Below are 21924 nucleotides of genomic sequence, written 5' to 3' on the forward strand. Positions count from 1 at the left end.
AATGCACTAAGAAGGTATTTTCATCAAAGCTAGCAGACTCTGCTGTGCATTAACTGCTGTCGTAAGCAGTAAAATGAGCCCAGGCCGTATACAGTGAAACTTCTTATTTCTGTTTGCAAATGGAGCACAGTCCCAGCTGACCTGCATAGAGCCGCCACACGCCCTCTCCTGTTGAGGCATTAAATAATGCACCCCCTCAAAACACCCTGAAATCCCACCAAACCCGCAGCAGTAAGAATGCTGCTGTTCTCCTTAGAGACTGAAGCAGTAAGATCGGCAGCTCAGTGGGTTCTCAGGCAGACAGGAAGCAGATGGGAGAAATGGAGGGAATAATAATGATTGACTATCTGCTGTTCTGCAGTACAAACTAGGAGGAGAACGAACAAAGGGGAACATCAGGTGTGTGTGTGTGTGTGTGTTAGAGTGAGATGGTGTGTGTGTGTGTGTGTGTGTGTGAAATGGTGCATTTGTGTGTGTTTTTGTGTGTGTGTTCCTGTTTGGGAGTGTGGTCAACTTATTTTTCTGTTCGTGGCATTGCGGGCAGTGTTGCCCCTTTTCTCCTGTTGTGTAATGTTCGGACAAGGTGTCCTACATTCATCTATCATAAAAGACATTCATGACAGAAAGGTAAGCAGTGGTCTGCTGATTTATGGGTAACTTTGGACATCTGAACTTAAAATGCTTCTAGCAATGTTAATTTAGAGGCTCTTTGCATTTGTCAGAGGCTTGAGAAATGCATTATAATGCATGTTTTATTGTGTACAACAACCACTGTTTCCTTTTCATAATACTGCTCCTTTTAGAGTGAATTTAGTTTATCCCCGCACACAATTATAGGGCAAATAATGCATTTAATTTTGTATCATTAGATAATGTGACTTGTTGTGACAATTTTCATGTTAGTTACGTAGGACAATGTATAACTTGGCAATGAATGATAAAACTAAATCTTTTGTGTATCATTAGTCAACTTCAGGAAGAAATAATATCTGTATTATCTGTGCATTTCTGAATATGGTACACCCCTGTTATACACTCAGTGAGCTCTTTATTAGGTATTTATTAGACTTATTTTTTAGACTTATTGGTCTTCTGCTGCTGTAGCCTATCCACTTAGAGGTTTGACCTGTTCGGAGATGCTCTTCTGCATACCACTGTTGTAATGTGTGGTTATTTGCGTTACTGTCACCTTCCTGTCAGCTTTGACCAGTCTGGCACTTCTCCTCTGACCTCTCTCATTAACGAAGTGTTTTTGCTCACAGAACTGCTGCTCACTGACAGTTTTTTAGTTTTTTTTCCATTCTCTGCAAACCCTAGAGACTGCTGTGCGTGAAAATCAGCCTTTTCCAAGATACTCAAACCACCCTGTCTGGCACCAACAATCATTCCACAGTCAAAGTCACTTAGATCACATTTCTTGACATTTCTGAACAACAGCTGAACCGCTTGACTACGTCCACATGCTTTCATGAATTTAGTTGCTGCCACATGATTGGCTAATTCAATATTTGCATTAACAAGCTGGTGTACGGGTCAACCTAATAAATTGCTCACTGAGTGTAGATGCAATCAATCTTGCACAAACATACACACAGACAGGCACCCACATGTAGACACACATACATATAATAATGCATTGTGTAAAAATAAAATCCCATTTAAACTGTAATCCCTAAACCCTAGACTGCAGAGGAAGACATTTAAAGGCATTTAAAGGTAATCGTTTTTTTCTTTTTTTTTTTCGCTCTGTCGGCCCACACCGATTGATAAAACTCCTCTTCCCCTGATGCCTCTATTTTAACTGCCTCTTTGCAGAACATCACAGAACGCATCAAATCCGAGCGGCTCATAAATCCAGAGCCACTTCCGCTCCCCTTCCACAGGCTTCATTTTCCCTGGCTTAGGCTCAGGTCTGAATGGAAGTGATTAACAACATTTATTTTCACTGAGAACGTAATCCATTTAGAGACGTGGAAGGCATTGTTGTGTCTCTTCTGGGTGCTGCTTCGCACACGTTTGAATGCGAGGTCCTGTGCGGTTTGAACGGGATGGGATGCGTGTCTGTCTTTGTGATGTGCCCACCAGCTGTGAGGTAATTGGTCTTGTAGAAAACAGCATAGAGTATTCGCGTCGGCCCTGGGGCACGCCTGTCATTGTCTCGGCAGCACTGCGCCTGGATGTGCGGAAAGCATCCCGCTCCACTCCGGAGAACAATTACACCACCGGCGAGTACAAGCAGCTAAACGCTTTATTTCACACCCAATGTGTAAGGCAGGCTTAAATGGGACAGGAGCAGAGCCTGATAAGGAGGGGGAACTCTTTTATATGGTGAAATGGTGAAAGATCCCCTATGAATAAATCAGTCTTCCACAATGTCGGACCGGTCTCTTATCTTTTCTCTGACTTATCAGAGCCATTCACACAGCCAGTCCTTCCCTAGAAATCTCCATGTTAATAAGATTCGCTACATCAACTCTAGATTAGTGTGATCTCTGTGGATAAGATTGAATGCTGACCTGGATAAAGTGTGAAAGGAGTTGAGTTTTAGCAACATTCAGTAAGATTAATCACGTAGTTTGACTTTTTGCCATTCTGAGGAAACTGAGATAAACACAGATGTAATTTTGCTTCAAGGATGAGTTTGGTTTCAGGCTTGGTGGGAATCTCAGGACTGAGTCCTTCCCTGTCTTTAACCACTGCTCCAGTCATACCCCAAATCGCTGCCCCAGTCATACCCCAAACCACTGCTCCAGTCCTACCCCAAATCACTGCCCCAGTCATACCCCAAACCACTGCTCCAGTCATACCCCAAACCACTGCCCCAGTCATACCCCAAACCACTGCCCCAGTCATACCCCAAACCACTGCTTCAGTCATACCCCAAACCACTGCCCCAGTCATACCCCAAACCACTGCCCCAGTCATACCCCAAACCACTGCTCCAGTCATACCCCAAACCACTGCCCCAGTCATACCCCAAACCACTGCTCCAGTCATACCCCAAACCACTGCCCCAGTCATGCCCCAAACCACTGCCCCAGTCATACCCCAAACCACTGCTCCAGTCACACCCCAAACCACTGCCCCAGTCATACCCCAAACCACTGCCCCAGTCATACCCCAAACCACTGCCCCAGTCATACCCCAAACCACTGCCCCAGTCATACCCCAAACCACTGCCCCAGTCGTACCCCAAACCACTGCCCCAGTCATACCTCAAACCAATGCCCCAGTCATACCCCAAACCACTGCCCCAGTCATACCCCAAACCACTGCCCCAGTCATACCCCAAACCACTGCTTCAGTCATACCCCAAACCACTGCCCCAGTCATACCCCAAACCACTGCCCCAGTCATACCCCAAACCACTGCTCCAGTCATACCCCAAACCACTGCCCCAGTCATACCCCAAACCACTGCTCCAGTCATACCCCAAACCACTGCCCCAGTCATGCCCCAAACCACTGCCCCAGTCATACCCCAAACCACTGCTCCAGTCACACCCCAAACCACTGCCCCAGTCATACCCCAAACCACTGCTCCAGTCATACCCCAAACCACTGCCCCAGTCATACCCCAAACCACTGCCCCAGTCATACCCCAAACCACTGCCCCAGTCGTACCCCAAACCACTGCCCCAGTCATACCTCAAACCAATGCCCCAGTCATACCCCAAACCACTGCTCCAGTCATACCCCAAACCACTGCCCCAGTCATACCCCAAACCACTGCCCCAGTCATACCCCAAACCACTGCTCCAGTCATACCTCAAACCAATGCCCCAGTCATACCCCAAACCACTGCCCCAGTCATACCCCAAACCACTGCTCCAGTCATACCCCAAACCACTGCCCCAGTCATACCCCAAACCACTGCCCCAGTCATACCCCAAAGAGCCGGAGAGTGTGGCTGCAGTGTCTCATTCTGGGATTAGGGTAAGCGTCCCTATTGAGCCCAAACAAATAGTTTTATGACTTATTTATAAACATTATAACATTTTAAATATCCAGTTAGTGTACAAAACCCATTGGTTCCGGTCTAGTCCGCCTCTAGTCCACATCTTTTAAATGGCAAGTGCAAATGTATTAGTAAAGTCTTATATTTCATGTTATATAGCATTACATTGTTGTATGAGAGTGTGTCTGAATGAGAAGCATCAATTGGACAGCACTTTGGATAAAGGCGTTATATAAAATGCCAGCCATTTGGAGCAATGTGGGGTGAAGGGCCTTGCTCAAGGGCCCAACAGCTGTGCGGATCTTATTGTGGCTACACCGGGGTTTGAATCACCAAGATTAAACCACCAACCTTGCAGGTCCCAGTCATGTACCTTAACCACTACAATACAGGTTGCCCCTTAGTTTCCCTATGAAGACACACTGATTCCTTTAGGGTCCCTATAGGCATACTAGAACTGATGTCTGTAGTGTCCCTATAGGGCTAACTAACACTTTCATTAGTGGAGTTGATTAATGCGATTATAATGGTACAATTTATATTGATTATATTCTGGTGTGATTTTCACACTTGTTTTTAAATTATTTTACCTGCAGTTGGTTTGTCATTGCTTGCTGTCATTACAGTACATTTTTGTCTGCTGTTATTATACATTAAATTAGACACCTGGTTTGATTATATAGCAACAGAATGTTTTGAAGACTTTGTTGGAGTTTTGTTGGTACAACATTACCATCACTTTCCTTCTTACAACATGACCATCCCTTTCCCTCTTAGAACATGACCATCCCTTTCCCTCTTAGAACATGCCCATCCCTTTCCCTCTTACAGCACCACCATCACGTTCCATCCTAAAACATTACCATCACTTTCCCTCTTACAACATTACCACCACTTTCCCTCTTACATTCTCTCAAAGTGGAAGATGCAAGATTATCTCTTAAACATGATTATACTCCCAATAAGGAAAAGTAATATTTGGAATGAAAGATTAAGTAGTCCTTAACCACTGACTCCAGAGATGAAGCATAAATCCTTCTTTGTGGCTGCCGCTGTGAACGCTTGCCTGTCTCAAAGTACACTTAATCACATTTCCCTTCGCACGGAGAGACAGGCGTGAAAATCACAGCACTTTTTTATATTTATCTGTTTGTGTTTTCATGAATTTTAGTAAATCTACAGCGCTTAGTCCGGGTTTGCTTCTCTTACATTGACATTTCATATGATGTACAGTATTATGCTATTTTGGAGCTGACATACAGTTTTTGAGGGCTTTGTGAGATCAGTCATGTCATGGGCATGGTAAACTATTCACAGAAAGTGATGCTAATCATTTGAAATTGTTAGCTGGTGGTTAAAAACATGAGGATGCTAATGACACTGGATTTATTGGAGTGTTATCATATTTATGTTTTCTTTTCAGTCCATGTTCAGGATCACTATGCATGGCTTTTATTTTTAAAACCATATTAATTTATCCAGAATGGGAGCTGAAATGGACTGTTTTTGAGCTCATAGCCATGTGAACCGAGTAATGCTGTGTGCATTGCCGTCTAATATTTGTCTGCATGTTCCTGACACCACCAAATGTAAGCAGAAATTTTTTTTTGCTTTCAACAAAATTATATGTATACATTTTTTTTTTTTTTTTTAAGCATTCTCATATGGGACTGCCTTGCTTTTCTTGCCAATTTTTGGTCACTCTCTTACCATAAGTATAAACTGCTCTGAAAGCTTCTGTGAATGGGTATTTCTATCACAAGTTGTTCTTCAGGTTGTTCAATATTGGCAGTTAAAATGATATTCAAAATAAATCGCATTTTGCACAATGAAAGCATCACAAAGCTGGGAATCAGAAATGCTCTCTAAGAACTCACTGTTTGAGAAGGCTGGCGGCTAGCATGTACAGACGCATTGTGCAAGAATGCTTTATGTGTTTCTTGTCAGAGGCCTGTGGTTCAGTGGAGAGGATGTTTTATAACTGTACTGATCATGCTATAGAGATAGGTTTAAAAAGTAATGATGCTGATACTTGGTTTAATTAGATACGTTGTGTAACATTATAGCTCGGCGACACACATTGAGCACCGCATTACTTACCCAGATACGTTCTGTGGGGGTTTGGGGGCTTTAATGACCATAATGAATCAGGACTAGCCTTTCTGAGGAGGCCTCCCCTTCTAAGTGCTTCACGTCCAACCCTGCTGAGCTCCAGCCATTACACAGGACTGAGGTCCCTACTGGCTGCTGGGCATGTCTGCGCCTAATGTGATTGTCCCTCACCTTTATTATTAGAAGTCAAGGACGTGGGTCATTTGGGCTGAAACACAGACCAAGCTCTCCTTATTCATCCAGCCTTGGTGAAAAATAAAGGTTGAATGATAATTAATTTGGCTACAGCTTGTTTAAAAGTGGGGCTGGAGCTGTAGTGAGCTGCAGGCTGTTGAAGGAAACTGTGTATGTGTGTGCTGTATGTGTGCATGTGTGTGTGGGCGCACGTGCGTGTGGCCCTCTATTTAGGCCATAAATCATACTCACGCGCCATTATATTCTCCCACACACCGTCATACTCTTTCAGGTAAACCATTAAGGTCTCTCACGCACTATCATGCAAATCACAGATCACACAGATTATCATTCTCACTCTCACAGTCATTCTCTCTCACCTACTCACACAAAATCCCTCAAATGTTTGTTTCTGTGCAAGACATTTTATATGTGTGCCTAGCAGGTTTTACATTTCTATGCGAGTGAGCAAGATTCAGTGTTTGTGAGAGGAATGTTTGTGTGCGAGAGTATATTGGTATGTGTTAGAGAGGCTGTGTGTGAGATCGAGTATGATTTATGGGCTAAACGGTCTCATCGTCCTCCCTCCCTCTGAGAGCTTTGGATGCTCTGCTCCTGCTCACACTGCAGGGAATGGTTAGTCTCAGCTGGGACACCCTATGCCAGCCTATACCCATCTGTCTCAGAGACAGCCTGCCCAGACCCCACAGCCCGCCGCACCAATGTGGAACAGGGACGGCATGTGTTATCAGCGTGGGACTGAGGGAAGAGAGTTATGTGGAAAAGATGGACATTTACTGCTCTTTATCAGTCTTGCTGATCAAATTTGTTTATTTGCTGGGGTGTAGGACAGAAACATTTGAGCTTCTTAAACGGCTGTTTGACTCTGCCCTTTTTCTGCCGGAAATTGTGTTGTGAGGAGAGGCAAGTCAATTTAATTCCCATCAGGGGAATTTCCCTTGAAGGAAAAACTCTGATATTGTTGGTTTTCATTTGTGTTGCTGTATTTTGGGCTTGGTCATGTGAACTAGATTTTCTGTTTTAATGGCTCTCTGGAGATTGACCTTTGTGTTTTTCGTGCGCTACTTGTGTGATATCGTGACCTGCGAGGCTTTGGTTGTTGTTCATTCAGTAACACTTGCTGGTATGTGCAGAGTAACTCCTAAAAACTCCCTCTGGTCCGCAATTCTCAATATTGAAATTTGTATGGAGGGTTTGGGAAGCCCCATCTAAGTATTTGTTCACCACTAAACTTTATTCCAGCATTAATTTTGGTTTTGTTTAAATAAGCAACTTTTCTCATGTGGGAATAAAGGGGGAATGAGCAGCAGTTAATTTTTCTGTGGAATGTTCTGTGTGAACTTAGTGGTACTGACTCATGATACTGATCGGGGTTAAAGCCGGTCTGTTCTCCGAGGGGCTCTGCTGTTACGCCAGGTGCTCTGAATGGGGTCAGTTTGGCAGAATAACTCTTTCCACCTCCTTTTACCTGCAGGTTTTTTGGTGAAGCAGTACAGACAGACTGGTTTTCCAATGCTCCAGGAATAGTTTTTGGGCTCATATAAAGGATGTCATCTCAGTTGATTTGATGTCATTCACTGTACAGGTTGCCGCTACCTACCTGAGAGCAGAATAACTGGGTTTGTTTGCTGTAATGAGAGAGAAATTATATCCTCCATTCCAAGCACTGGCATTAGAAAACAGGGTGTGAGTGCCTTTGAGAAAGCCAAACAACTCCGTGTCTCTCAACTGAAGCCGGTTTCACACACCAGAGCTCTGGCTTTGTCTCTCATGAAGCTGGCAGTCTGTTGAAGTCTGCGCTCAGGGCTGAAGCCTGTGCTTAAAGCCTGTTTTGTGCTGAAGCCTGTGCCCTCGATGTACACCGACTAATCCATAACCTCCTTTTTACTCCCCATTCATTTGTATAATGGGATTCGTGTCACATGACTTCTGAGAGCCGCTGAGCTCTAGATTTCAGCTGGAGAAACAGATCTCTGCCCACACACAGCCTGGCAGAGAGAGGACAGAAGCAGTCAAATTAAGAAATAGAGCCGTGCTGTGTTTCCCATGATCAGATTTGAAGTCGCAATATAACACCGAGCTCGCTCAGAGTTTGAAGTTGCCAGCCCTGAAGTGAAATCCATGTCCCGGAGTGTGTTTCTCACAAAGGAACTAACAATGAACTCAAATCAGCCATGGCAAAGAACACCCTATGTGTTCTACTCCTACTCCTCCCTTGAGTCACATGTAAGGTGTTTTGTCTGATAGGAGCGCAGGTTGCTGTTGGGTTAGTTAGTGGGTAAGATGGGGCAGGTAGATTAATGTAAAGAAATACAGCCTGGGGCTTTGATACACAGCCGGAAGCAATGCCAGCGTGTCTGGCACATGGAGCCCCGTGAATCTTAACTGCGAGCGGCCGATAATGCTGACAAACGCTATTCTCAGAAGGAAAAGCACTCATCCATTTTCATTACGGCAAAAGTATATACTGCTACTGTCTGTCACGCTTTCAGCAATGCAGTAACGCTTAGCCCTACTCTGTAATAATAATTCACAGAGAAAGACAGCAGGTACCCAATCACCCAAAGCAGGTGAATCTCAGCGAACCGACTCTCCCTGCCTTGGCAGCACACTGGCTGACTGTGCAGCCCCCTGCACGACCGCTGGCAGGGTCAGGATTCGATCCTGCACAATGAGGCTCAGAACTCAGAACACAAGTGGATACACAGCAATATAACAGTAATAGCTGACCAGAAAATACTTTCAACTTATTGAGATTTACATTGGCTGGTGTCCTCTGCAGAGATGGGAGAACTTGCCGGAAGGACGACCATCTCAGTAGCACTCCATCAATCAGGCCTTTATGGTAGAGTGGCATATGGCAAATGGCATATGTCAGCCTGCTTTGAGTTCGCCAAATGGCATTGAAACGACTCTGAGAGCATGAGGAAAAAGATACTCTGGTCTGATGAAACAAAAATTGAACTATTTGGGCAGAACCTCAAGCACTGTCTGGTGAACACCAGACACTGCTCATCACCTGGCTAATTCCATCCCTATGGTGAAGCATGGTGGTGGCAGCAGTATCATGCTATGGGGGTGCTTCTCAGCGGCAGGGACAGGGAAACTGGTGAGAATTGAAGGAAGAATGAAAGCAGCCAAATACAGAAGAAAACCTGCTCCAGAGTGCACACAACCTCAGACTGGGGCGACGGTTCACCTTTCAGCACGACGATGCAAAGCATACAGCCAACTTGGGACAAGTCTCTGACTCTCCTTGAGTGGCCCAGCCAATGTCCAGGCTTAAACCATAGAACATCTGTGGAGAGACCTGAAGATGGCAGTTCACAGATGCTTACCACCCAATCTGACGGAGCTTGAGAGGATCTGCCAGGAAAAATGGGATAAATTGCCCAAAGGTAGAGTAATGGTCATGAGGTAATGGGAAACATAAATGTAGGCTGCTGAAAATGTCACAGCCACACAGCATCAGCCTGGCTCCAGTTGTGAAGGAACAGTGACTTCAGCCATGTTTTTTTCCATTTTTAGAAAAAAGAGTTCAGCTCTGTTTGTTTTGTAAAATTGTGGAATAACACGTGGATTTTGCATTTGGCGAGTATGTCGGTTTTTCCACCAGAATTAGGCATGCTCAAGCGGCATATCTGTAAATGAAAACATTCTGAATCCACATTACACAACGCAAGTAAATGAACTACTTCTGTTAAACATGAGTAAATAAACTACTTCTGTTATGTCCCCATTTGGTATCTCTATCATCATATCAAACAGCCACAAGAGACAAAACCCTACTCAGGCCAAGGAAGCTCTACAAACTCAAAGCTCCCATCGAACATCGAGATACAAATGAATTTCGGCCAGTGAGTGGAAAGAAGCCTTGTTAAGTCATTCACTGTGAACACTGCATGAAACATTATTCACCGCCATGCTTGAAATGTACTTTCTGCTACAAGTACAGTAACAGGCTATTAAAGACTATCTGGACATGAACAATACAATGGAGTTGGAGTTAAAACTATCTAGATGCATTATTGAAAATTATTCAAAATAGCCTGGAGCCGTATAACTCACAGAAAACTCTTACAGTAAGTATGGAATATTCAGCGTACTGTATGTTTCTTATTTCTTGTCTTTGTTTTATTTTTCACGGGCATTATCTTCCACATGGAGGTCAATTCCAATATTGATATTTGTCTCCCAGCCCTGTAGCAGTAGCAACTCCTTTCCTGGAAATCGAATGGACAAATTAAACAGACAAATTAAAATCGGTTTGCCGAGTGTTTTTTATTTGAGAAATGAATCAATGCAGATAGCTCAGGCAAGGGCTGATGCTGAGAATTACAATAAAATGGAGCACTGAGAGTGGGGAACCTCAGGCATTCTGTGAACTTGTGAACATGGTGGACCACCTGGAATATAACCTTGTCCAGTTTGGCACTGAGTTAGTTTACTGTAGTGACTCTGTAGTGATTGTAGTGACTATCAAAAACGTAAAAGTCAAACAATTATCCACCACCCTAGCAGGAGTGAATAACCAATGCAACTTTTCACTTCTTGCTGGCTATAATAGAAGCCCCAGGCTCTGGACTTTCAGTGGCTGTGTGTGTTGACTAAAGTGTTAAAATATGCAGCAAAAAAGCAATTAGTTTACACTTCAAAGTTCGACTCAGTTCAACTCTATTAAGTTCAATTCAAGTCAAGTCATGTTTGGTTGAAAATCCGTCTCACTTCCACAATCGCTGGGGCTCCGTTAATTGCTCGTTGCTTTTTGCATCCTCTTCTGCTGGTTGGGGTTAACTTTCAGTGGCAAGTCTAACAAAAAAATAATATTTCTCTAAAGAGGGCATAGGCCAAAATTATACACTTTCAAGAGGATCTTCATATTATTTTGTAACTCAAAACCTGATGCTTAATAATGACTATGATTTGGCCCCAGCAGGAATATAGCGTAACGCTCCTCAGTACTGAGCTCACCCAGTGCACTATTGGAAGGTCATCTGTAGCTGCTGCGCGCGATAATGTTACCAGAATCCATGGAGCTCTTTAAATGTTTCTGTCTAAAAGCGGCCAAAATGTTTAAAATTATTTCTGAATAAACTGTGCAGTTATTGCTTGGTTTAAAAATAGGCTTTACTTCAATAAATGCTACTTCAATAAGCTGCAGATTTCAGAATTCCAAAAGTCATTGCAGTTTTTAAATACTGTTTTGAGACTTTCATCCTATTTCAATAATTGTCAAGATAATATTGTATATTGTGAAAATTTTGGCCAAGATAATTGTACAGTGAAATTTTAATATCGGCACATGCCTAGTCTGAGGTACTTTTTTTTCCCTCTTTGAATAGAATTCCACATACATTTTCGACAAAGAAGAACAGTCTTTATTTGACTTTGTTTCCTCATTGTACTAAAACAGAATTTCCTGCCATTGAATCTAGAAGAATTGATGTACACTTACTCAGTGCCAGTTGCTAACAGCCCTGTCTTTGACTCAGCCTGCTCCCACTCTTGGCCCTAGCCTAGTGTTCATGGCTGATCTCAGTAGAGCACTCTTCTTGCTGAGCTGAATTACAGTCGTGTTAATGGCTGATCTCAGTACAGCACTCTTCTCGCTGAGCTGAATTACAGTCGTGTTAATGGCTGATCTTAGTACAGCACACTTCTCACTGAGCTGAATTACAGTAGTGTTCATGGCTGATCTCAGTACAGCACACTTCTCACTGAGCTGAATTGCTGAACTGTGTATCTAGAACTCAGATATCAAAGCCGCTCTTTCTCTGGTGTGGCGTTTCTGGTTTCTGTAGTATCTGCGATGCAGATGAACTCCAGGGACTGTGTGGTAACATTGTTAGATGTTACGGAAAACCAACCACAGCATCCACAGTGCTCACAACAAGGAGAAAGAGTGATCAGAAAAGCTCTGCGCACTCGACTGTTGTTATTTCCTCTTCATGATGTCCTGATGCGTCTCTGATAGAAAAGGTCACATTAATAATTGAAACCGAGGGAAAGGAAGCTTAGGAAAGGATATTATGGAAATGTGTGATATTTTGGACCGTTATCCAAATGTAGTATTATTTACAAGATATTACTGATGTGGAGAATCCGGAGAATGTGGGGAATTTGGCAGTCCAGGGACTGGTATCTGCTCTATGCGTGGCTGTAAGAGAAGAGCAGTGACTACCATGGGGTAACAGTGCCCCACAACAGCAGGGATGAATTACTGTGTATGAGGAAATGCACTGGAGTGGCCATATTAAAATAGCCTTGCTATTCATTAGCTTTCTGTAATTACCCTCTGAGTTTCATATTCCATATGTTTTATGAGGACATTGTTTTGTAAAATCGATGTTCATAAATACAGTAGCATTCCCGGCTGTATTCCTGTGCAGTATTGATGTTGTGAGTGAATTCAGTGCCCTGCTGTATAACAGCTGTTTGGGGTGTTATCATTGAAAACCATGTCTTTAAAGAAAGGAGGCCTATTAAATCCTGGCCTTTTGGTACACAACAAATTAGTGACGAATTGCTAAGGAAGGTAATGTAGTGCGACTATTTAAATTCAATTTGATTCCTGTGGTAGACAAAGCAGTCACAAATACAGACAGGCTGTTTGAGAGCTGTATGTACCCCAGTCCAGTTTATCGTCCTCCTGAGAGCTTGTCACTGTACTTACACAGGTTTATCCTGTGTTATTTGGGTATGTAAATCACTATCCAGAGCCAAGGATTTTGTTTTCCTGGTATGTAAAGCACTATCCAGAGCCAGGGATTGTGTTTTCCTCGTATGTAAAGCACTATCCAGAGCCAGGGATTGTGTTTTCCTGATATGTAAAGCACTATTCCGCGCCAGAGATTGTGTGTTCCTGGTATATAAAACCAGTATTCAGAAGCAGGGTTTGTGTAATTCTGGAATGGAGAACACTATTGAGTGAAGTGAAGTTAACAGGGGTGTCATGCTAACATTATGCTAACATTGGACTGGCATTGGAGTAACGTTCCCCCCCCCTCCCCCACAGAGACGCCTCCAAAGGCGGACGAGAACATGGCGGCGGAGTCTTTCTCGGACTCATCGCTGTTCTCCCGCTGGGGCCAGGACCTGAGCCCGGAGACGCGGCGTGTTGCGCTGAAGAAGTTCCAGTACTACGGCTACAACAGCTACCTCAGCGACCGGCTTGCCCTGGATCGGCACATCCCTGACCTGAGGCCTGATGGGTAATCTGCCACATACAGGCCACAACGGCATGCTGGGAATATGTATTCAGATCTACATAAAGAGCCAGTTGGATTGGGGATTACCCAAGTGGCCTGGAGGAGATAATGTGTTCAGTATTACAGATTTTTTTATTTCCAAACACAGTTACCCAGTAAATATTTGTGATCGATGAAGCCAAAGTAGCAAATTAGAGATAAAGACAAACTTTGAATTCAGGGCTGTAGTACAACAGGTTAACTGATATGGTTTAAATTTGGGGACCTATAGGGGTCCTACATTATATACAGTATAACTTCCCTAATTCCTTCTCAGTTACACAGTACATACACATGTGACCACTTTATTTGGTAGACCTGTACACCAGCATGTTAATGCAAATATTTAATCAGCCAATCATATGGCTGCAACTAAATTAATGCAGATGTGGTAAGAGGTACAGAAAGTACCTACCTAAATTTGAGTTATGTCAATTTTGAACTATGGAAATTGATTCATATATTTAAAAAATCACACCGTAGTGTGTGAAGACAAGTGGGGACTTGCTTGACTCCCAACACATGTGCTTGTATATACTGCAATAATATTGTTCTAAATTGGATATAAGGAATGTACAGTACTTGTACTGCCCTTTCACTCCTGAATGGCTTTTTCCATAATTGTACATGTATAATCTGCTTTGATTTGAAAGACATAACTTTCTATAATCTGTCTCTCATAGTTTTGAAAGAACACTACTGCAGAGGTGCGAGAAGCATACAATAAAACAGAACCTTGGTAGTCTGTGTATTTGTCCTGGCTTCCATGGCAACCTCTTTTTGGTGACAGCTGTGCCAAAGATTTGCTCACTGAAGCCTCAGTATAGCTTTCTGTAATCGAGGCAAAAACCTGAATGAAGGGACAGATGTTCCCTGCCCTTTGCAGCGTGCTGAACTGGGCTGGATGTCTCCAAAATGAATTCAGCTGTCAGACAGATCCACTGTGACTAAACACACTGGCACACACACACACACACACACACACACACACACACACAGACATTTTAATCTTCCCTGTCTCCCAGTTCGCTATTGAAGATTTTCCCAGCTTGCTGTGTCTGAGTAATTCCTCCTAAGTACTGTTACAGTAAATGGCTGTTTATAGAATCATTTCCAATATATGATAATTTCAGATCACGTCTATACATAGAGGCTGTGCCTATATACCTGCCCAAATCTATAGTATTATGATTATCACATTATAATTTATAGCATGGCTTGGTTAATACTCAGTTCTGTTTAATGGAGGGGGATTTTTTCCCTTTAATTTGCATAATTAGTTTAACAGCACAATTATGCATATCTAGTTTAACATATAACATATAACATAATATTGCAATACTAGAGTTGCTTGACAATACAGAATAAAAACGTATCTGCCTCCTGTAATTTATTTTCTGCTCTAATTTAATTAGGCTGTTTCACTATACAGAGAGAAATATTTTGACAGTTACAATAGCCATGCTAATTTGAAAGTCATCCATTCAAACTGGTCCTAATAGCTGAGATAGTTGTTCCAAAGAATATTGAAAAGGTCCATTTGCTGGTCTTTTCAGTCGAACTAGTCTGCTCAGTGGTTCCTTTCCATTATTATTGCTGCACAATTATCTGTGTGCCAAATTTCCAAATTTAATTTAATCCCTTGTAAAATGACGGGCTAATGTCCAATTATTGCTATTGAATACATGCTTGCAGAACGTCAAAAATATGTGAGTAAAACCTCAAAAGCAAAGCCTTTTATTTAATTTGTTTGGAGATACTGTGACGCCATACCCCTTTTGAAATATAAAGAAGAAAATAATTGTGCTCAGATGACTGCGATGGAACTACAACAATAGAGATGATGAAACTCTTATGACAAGTTATCTGATGGGCTGCAAATATGGCACTTGCTGACTAACTGCTAACTGGTGTAGTTTTATAACTTTACTTGCATGAATACTGCAGTGAATGGGTTAGTACCGACGGGATTTGCAGCTGTGGTGCAATGAGCAACACAAACTGCTCTCTGTTTTTCTTACTAATCTGCCCTGGATATGAATGTTTAGAATTCTGAATAAACCCTATAAAATATATATGTTTATATGTACAGCCTCTCGTCACCGTGCAAGCTGCTTTTGAGTTATTTAAAGTGTATTTCAGAAACCCCCAAATGACCCAATATTAAGAAATTTTTGTAATTACCTAAAATATTCTTTACCGTACAAATGGGCTGGGCTAATTGAGAACATTATACTTAAGCTGAAATGCTTTCAAAAACCCCAGAAAATGTACTATCCTCCTGAACACGGAGTCCGGGCCTAACTTCAGATTCTGAAATTTGGGATCTATTTATTCTTGTCAGATTAAATTATTCTTGTATGTGAGCTGAGGGATTTTGATTGATTGATTGATTGGTTGATTGATTGGTTGACTAGAACTTTTCCTGAAGGCTGTTTAATTTAATTGAATTGAATCAGTTGAATATGAAAATATACACTAATTAAATGGGTGGTTTTGATGATAATTTAATCCATTAAAAAGTCCATTAAAACACTGATGCTTTCTTTCCATGCAGCCAGGTCCACATGAAGCAAACCAAACTTTCTTTTACAAATAGTTGGCCCCAGTGGGTCCTGAAGTAATGTGCTCGCTCTATGCCAAATCCAGTGAAGGCATACCAATTATTTCCTCTTGTCTGTCTCCCTGCAGGTGCAAGAACAGCTCATATCCCGCAGACCTCCCGCAGGTCAGCATCGTTTTTATTTTCGTAAACGAGGCACTGTCGGTCATCCTGCGTTCGGTCCACTCTGCCATCCAAAGAACGCCCTCCCACCTCCTCAAAGAGATCGTACTGGTGGATGACAACAGCAGCAGCGGTGAGTGCCGTTGCTTTTGACCTCCTCTTTCATCCCTCTATCTTTCACATCAGTGCTGCGGGATTGCTATAAAGTGGGACAAGAACTTTCTGGCAAACGGCTTTTCTTGCAATGACTCCGTGTTTGTAATACTCTGTTTTCTCATCCACCTTACCTGAATGCACTTTCTATAGCTCCCTCTGGACAAGAGTATCTGCTAACTGAATAAATTATGACTGTAAAATTAGATGCGTACATAGCAATCTCAGCAACTATTGTGCCTAGGTTGTGAATGTAGCGAGATATCTGCAGCTGAGGCAAGTTCTTACAATTCTAAGGCACCCACTGCCCCACCCACTTATCTTAGTGCTGCTCAGTTTATCCCACTCACCCGGAACACCCCAATTTCCACTGCATGTGGGGTGAACTGAGCTACTCTCTGCCAAAGCTTCCAGTTTTCTAACAGAAAAGAAAGGTGAAAATCAGATGGTGGAGATTGCCTGTAGCATTTCTGTCTTCTGAAACAGCTCTTAGGGGTCTCCGCTCAGGAAACCCACTCACGTCCTGTTTGACATTCTGATAATCACTTGCCAACTTGTTTGCAGGAGCGTTCTATCAGATCTACACTGATAGTTTTCTTTTTTCTCCCTATTGCCGGGGCTGCTGTTATGATGGCTGATAAATGTTGTCTCCTGTTTCACCATCTGGTGTCAAAACGGATAGATGAAAGTCTCACTCTTATTCACCCTAATTGATACATGCATCCTTATTGTTATTGACATTCAATTCAATTCAGTTCAATTTGATTTGTATAGAGCTGTCATGCTCACAGCCGCTAACGGTTTAGTGTACGGAGCATTAGCGTGTGTCATATGGCTCTGGTTAAGCAATGCTCCATTAGCATGTTCATACGTTCTGAGGAAAGGAAAGGATGACAGCTCACTAACACCCTCTGTCAACCTTACCTGGGCGATCAGGCGTCCCGACATCTCACGGTGCGGTCCCCTCTCTCAGACCCGCCCCTGAATGAGCCGAACGATGATAGCCATGAATAATGCAAAGCATCGCAGAACAAAGCCTGCACGTCATGTTGGAACATGAGTGTGCATACTGACCAGAACAGGCCGTTTAGCTCAACTGGGCTCCATCCCTATGGTCCGCTTCCTGTGGTTATTTCAGCACCGCTCTGTGACCTCCATTAGACTATCTAGGGCTAGTCGACCCACAGAACAGTTCTGTGACTCTACCCCACAGAACTGTATAAGAACTAGAGAGGACATTGCCTTCTCAAATCAGCGCTTTCTCCTCCATTTTCATAGAAAAGTCCTGTGTTTGACAACTACCAGGTCTATAATTATGGTTATGGTTAGAATTAGGGTTAGGAACGTGGTACGGGTGAGGGTTGAGACAACTTTTAAAGTTATTTTCTTTTAAAGTTATTTTCAGGAGCAAGGGAAAGGGGTAGTACAAGATTTAGTCCTTGCTTTTCTAAACATCGTACAAAGATATTTAGAAAAGCTACAGATCACTCTCCCTAAGATCCTCCCTAAGGCGCCAATATAAAACACTGATCCAAGCTTAAAGAAGTAAATATTCAAATAATCTTAAATTGTTAGTAAAGATAAAACTATTCTAAAAGAAGAAGTCTTTACAAAGGTTACATTTTTTACTTTCCCAATCAGGGAAATTCCCACACAAAATGGGGGAGTTTGCTATTGCTCCATTCAGTTCCACCGCTGTCAGCTCCTGTGCTGTGACTTTGACAGGGCAATTTAATGAAGCTAATTAGCAGAGAAGACCAATCTGCTGTTGTTAAATATGAGCTGCAAATGGGCAGTGTGGATCTGCAGCCATTAAGAAAGTGCAGGGTGGTTGCATATTAGAGGGCCCAGTGAAATATGTGCAGCACTGTGATTTATGCGGTTTGTTTAGACGCAACACTTTAATCTGCTGCATTGGTCATGAAGTGGGGCTGTAACATTAACAGAAACAAACACGCATATACTCGAGCATATCTTAGAAATTACAGCTTTTGCTTGCTATGTAAAAGCTATAGAATATCCACTAAACTGCATACAAGAGTATTACACTATCCTGTGTATGTGCATTGTAATTAGAGTGGCCTAGTTTCTGTTATTTATTCTACATGGTCACTTAGACACCAGTGATGTTTTCAATGCATTTTCCAATAGGATTGTCTAGTCCTGTTTGTTGAGGCTTGTTTTGAGCTTGTTTGTGGCAGGTAATAGCTGTGTAGATATGTTGGTGGGTTTGCTGGCTAATTAGTAATGTACTTTCAAAGTTCAAAGTAAACAAGAACCTTTGTAATGCTCAAAAATGTGGCAAAAAAAGAAAGTCTAAATAGAGTGAAGAAAAATGCTGATAACAAAAAAACGGAAAAAGAAATAATCTTAATTGTTCATTAAATCTTAAATCATCTTAAGTGCTGTCAAAATTGTTATTTACATATTATTTGTAGTAATATACTGTGTTAATATATAGTCTACATTATTATATATATAGTATATAGACTATATATAATATATAGTATAATATACTTCTAAACATTATTTGTATTAATATGTAACTGGTTTAAAGTGATTAATCTATTGATTAATTTAATTAATTTAATGGCATTTACCAACACTAAGTAAAGTATATATCTTTTCATTAAGCATTATTTTATTGAACCAAACTTTTTTGTTTTGTTATTTCACCAGTAATGAAAAAAATATTTTGCCGACAAATTCAACGGTTTGCTTCAGGCTTACTGTTGGCAGTAGGCATGTGATGAACAGTGATTCCCTAACCATGGATCTCCCAGAGAGTAGCAAACATGTCACAGCATGACAGAGTGGACCTGTGCATATCTGTGACTCCTTGCTGTGCTGCCTCTATAGCAGGGTTGCTATGTATGTAGAGTCCCACAGCAACCCTGTAGCTGTGTAAATGTGTCTTTGTGTGCCCACTGTTTGTCTGAAGCAGCAAATTGCCCCAGGCCGAACGTTTCCGTTGTCCCCAAAGGAATCTCACTAGCTTTTCTTCTCTGAATTCCGGGGGTGTGAATTTACCCAGGAGCACAATGACCAGGGACAGGTGTTTCCACTGATATTGTTTGTTGTGGAGCGGTGGAACGCTGTGATGTCAGAAAGCAAGCGATTTAAGCATTTTGTGCAGACTGCTGACTTCAAATATTCATTCTTATGAGACAATTGTGGATTTTAATGCACTCAATGTGCGGGATAAGTTTTGTTCAGAATATGCTTCAATTTCCCTTGTCTGTTTGAACCTGTTATTTTGTAATTGCAATGCTATCATGAAAAATATATATTTCTGGAAAGGCGCCTACATTTAATTTTTATATACAGTGGTATATATGTGCAGCTTTCCAGTGAGCAAGCCGCACATTTTTTTAAATGTACTGTAAATCATGGGATGCATTAGTATGAATAAATAATACTAGGATAGCAATTGCCTTTGACAGGCTTAGTCAGTTAGATGCGTTTAATATACACAGCAGGCCTTGTGGCAGCATCACTGCTGTGCCTTTCTGTTGGTTTTACCTTTTCTTTTCGTTTTTTTCCGGTTTTTTTCTTTCCTGGTCACTGTGTGTCCATGTTTATGAAAAATTGATCTTCTCAGCTCTGAGTCTGACTTTAGGTAATGAACATGTTACTCCTGTTATGGAGGCTCATTGTGATTAATTGCAAAGCAACGCTGATCATCATTCTTATTCTCAATCAATTCGACCTCTTTTAAATCACCTAATTATATATACAACTTACGGTCCTTTGAAAGTCATTTGTATGCATTCAGGAGCAGCCAGATTCATTTCTGCAAATGGATTCATTTTGAGGTTCAAGCCATTGTAAAAAATAAAAGAATAAAGTATACAATATATTCTCTTCTTTCTATAATATCACATAGCAAATGTAACTGAACAATCCTGAATTCCCTCAAAAGTTCTGATACAGAACAGGATACAGTATTTATTTTAATTTATTTTAAAGCTTGTTCTGCCCTCTTCTGCCTTCAGACCATTTTCTGTGATTGATGAGTCAGTTATGGTGGGCTAATTAGTATAGCATATGAGTCATGTTGTCCAGCAGCATGGCCCCACAGGAGCTGGCACACTTACTTACATGGTCAGATAGCCAGCCAGAGCAGGGCCAGTGTGGGCAAGATCAGTGCCAATGTGGGCCAGAGCAATGCCAATATAGGTACAGTTTAAGTTGGTGTTAAAGACGGGGCTCTGTTAAATCATTGATACAGTGCCGACATGGACCTATAAATCCTAACCAAGCTATAACCTTCCAACCCCTCCTCTGTCACAGCCTCACTCTGGCTAAGCTGGTGCCAGGGGGAATCCTCCAATCAGATTAAACAGATCTAATACAGCAGAAAAGGAAAAGCTGACTATAACAGCTCTTTTAAATAATCTCATACTTTAACTGATCAACATTTCGATTAGAGCATTCAAGCAAAGGTCACATGGTAGCAACTGATGGTGCATATGATGTTCTCCAGTAATACAGTACATGCATTTTCACAACAATATGACACTGCAGTGTTAATAGCACACTACTGAAATACAGCTCATAGTTCTTGGGTCTCCTGTTGGCACACTAATTGGGCTCCTGCATCACAAGCCTGCATTGACTGCCTGTGAGCGGATTGCAGAGGGATAAGGCCTCTTACTTCCTCCGGATTTCAACAATAGACAACACTTCAGAAGCTCTTTCTACACCACAGGCTGTTTGTACTAAACCCGATCAAAGCAGCTGAAGCAGGCTTGTGAACTGAAATACATCTAGCCCTTGGTGGCATTGCTGAGGAACCCAACAGGCCTGCAGTGCCTGAGTAAAACACACCGCCTGTTACAGGATGGCACAAAGGGAAAAACACAACTGGAGATACAGAGTATAATGTAAGTCAAGATATTTCCAAGTAAATGCATTTATTCTACCACCAGCTCGCTCTGGAACATGCTAGAAACAGCCCCCCCAGAAGAAGCATACACAGGGAAAGACAATGGGAGGAAAAAACAACTATAATGCACTGGGCTTCTCCTTTGTGCCTATCCACTCTTTTAAATGAGTTTTCCTCCATTTCTCCACAGGAAGGATATCCTTTGTTGTGTTTTTTTCTCCTTGTGCCAGTTGGGATTATGATGAGGGAAACTCATGCTGTTTGAGATGAATTATTTAGAGATTATCGTCAGGTAGTCAACTGGGCCCGACCCACTGATCACAAGTCTCCAAGCCATGTCTGTTCATGGTTCCCCTTCAAAATCCTTCCCAAGATTACATAAAGTAAAATACAAGAAAGTGCAAATCAGAAACAGGGACAAGAAGACCCTAGAGGAAAGTACAATAGAGGCCATCAGTGTGATATACCCTTCATGCTCTGCTTATGCACTTAGAATTGTGGTGTATTAGTTCATTGGTGTGCATTTAAGGACTTCTCAGTCTGTATTTAACCCAGGTCAAAGATAGTATCGTGTTCAAAGTGTTTAACCCATAGCAGTGTTAAAGGAACACTGTCTTTGTGTCTGTGAGATCACTTCTGTCCACTCA

At 42.0% G+C, this 21924-nt stretch overlaps 1 protein-coding gene across 2 annotated transcripts in view; it reads left to right on the forward strand.

Moving 5' to 3' along the window:
• The window catches only part of LOC133111459 (polypeptide N-acetylgalactosaminyltransferase 18-like), a 76594-nt gene that overhangs the window by 23264 nt on the left and 31406 nt on the right, over nucleotides 1–21924 (forward strand). For both annotated transcript variants that reach the window (XM_061221835.1, XM_061221836.1), the window contains exons 2-3: nucleotides 13280–13475; nucleotides 16203–16369. In XM_061221835.1, the coding sequence (XP_061077819.1) occupies nucleotides 13280–13475; nucleotides 16203–16369 (363 nt within the window). The remainder of the gene's footprint in view (nucleotides 1–13279; nucleotides 13476–16202; nucleotides 16370–21924) is intronic.

Source organism: Conger conger, chromosome 15, assembly GCF_963514075.1.
Source record: "Conger conger chromosome 15, fConCon1.1, whole genome shotgun sequence".
NCBI lineage: Eukaryota > Metazoa > Chordata > Actinopteri > Anguilliformes > Congridae > Conger > Conger conger.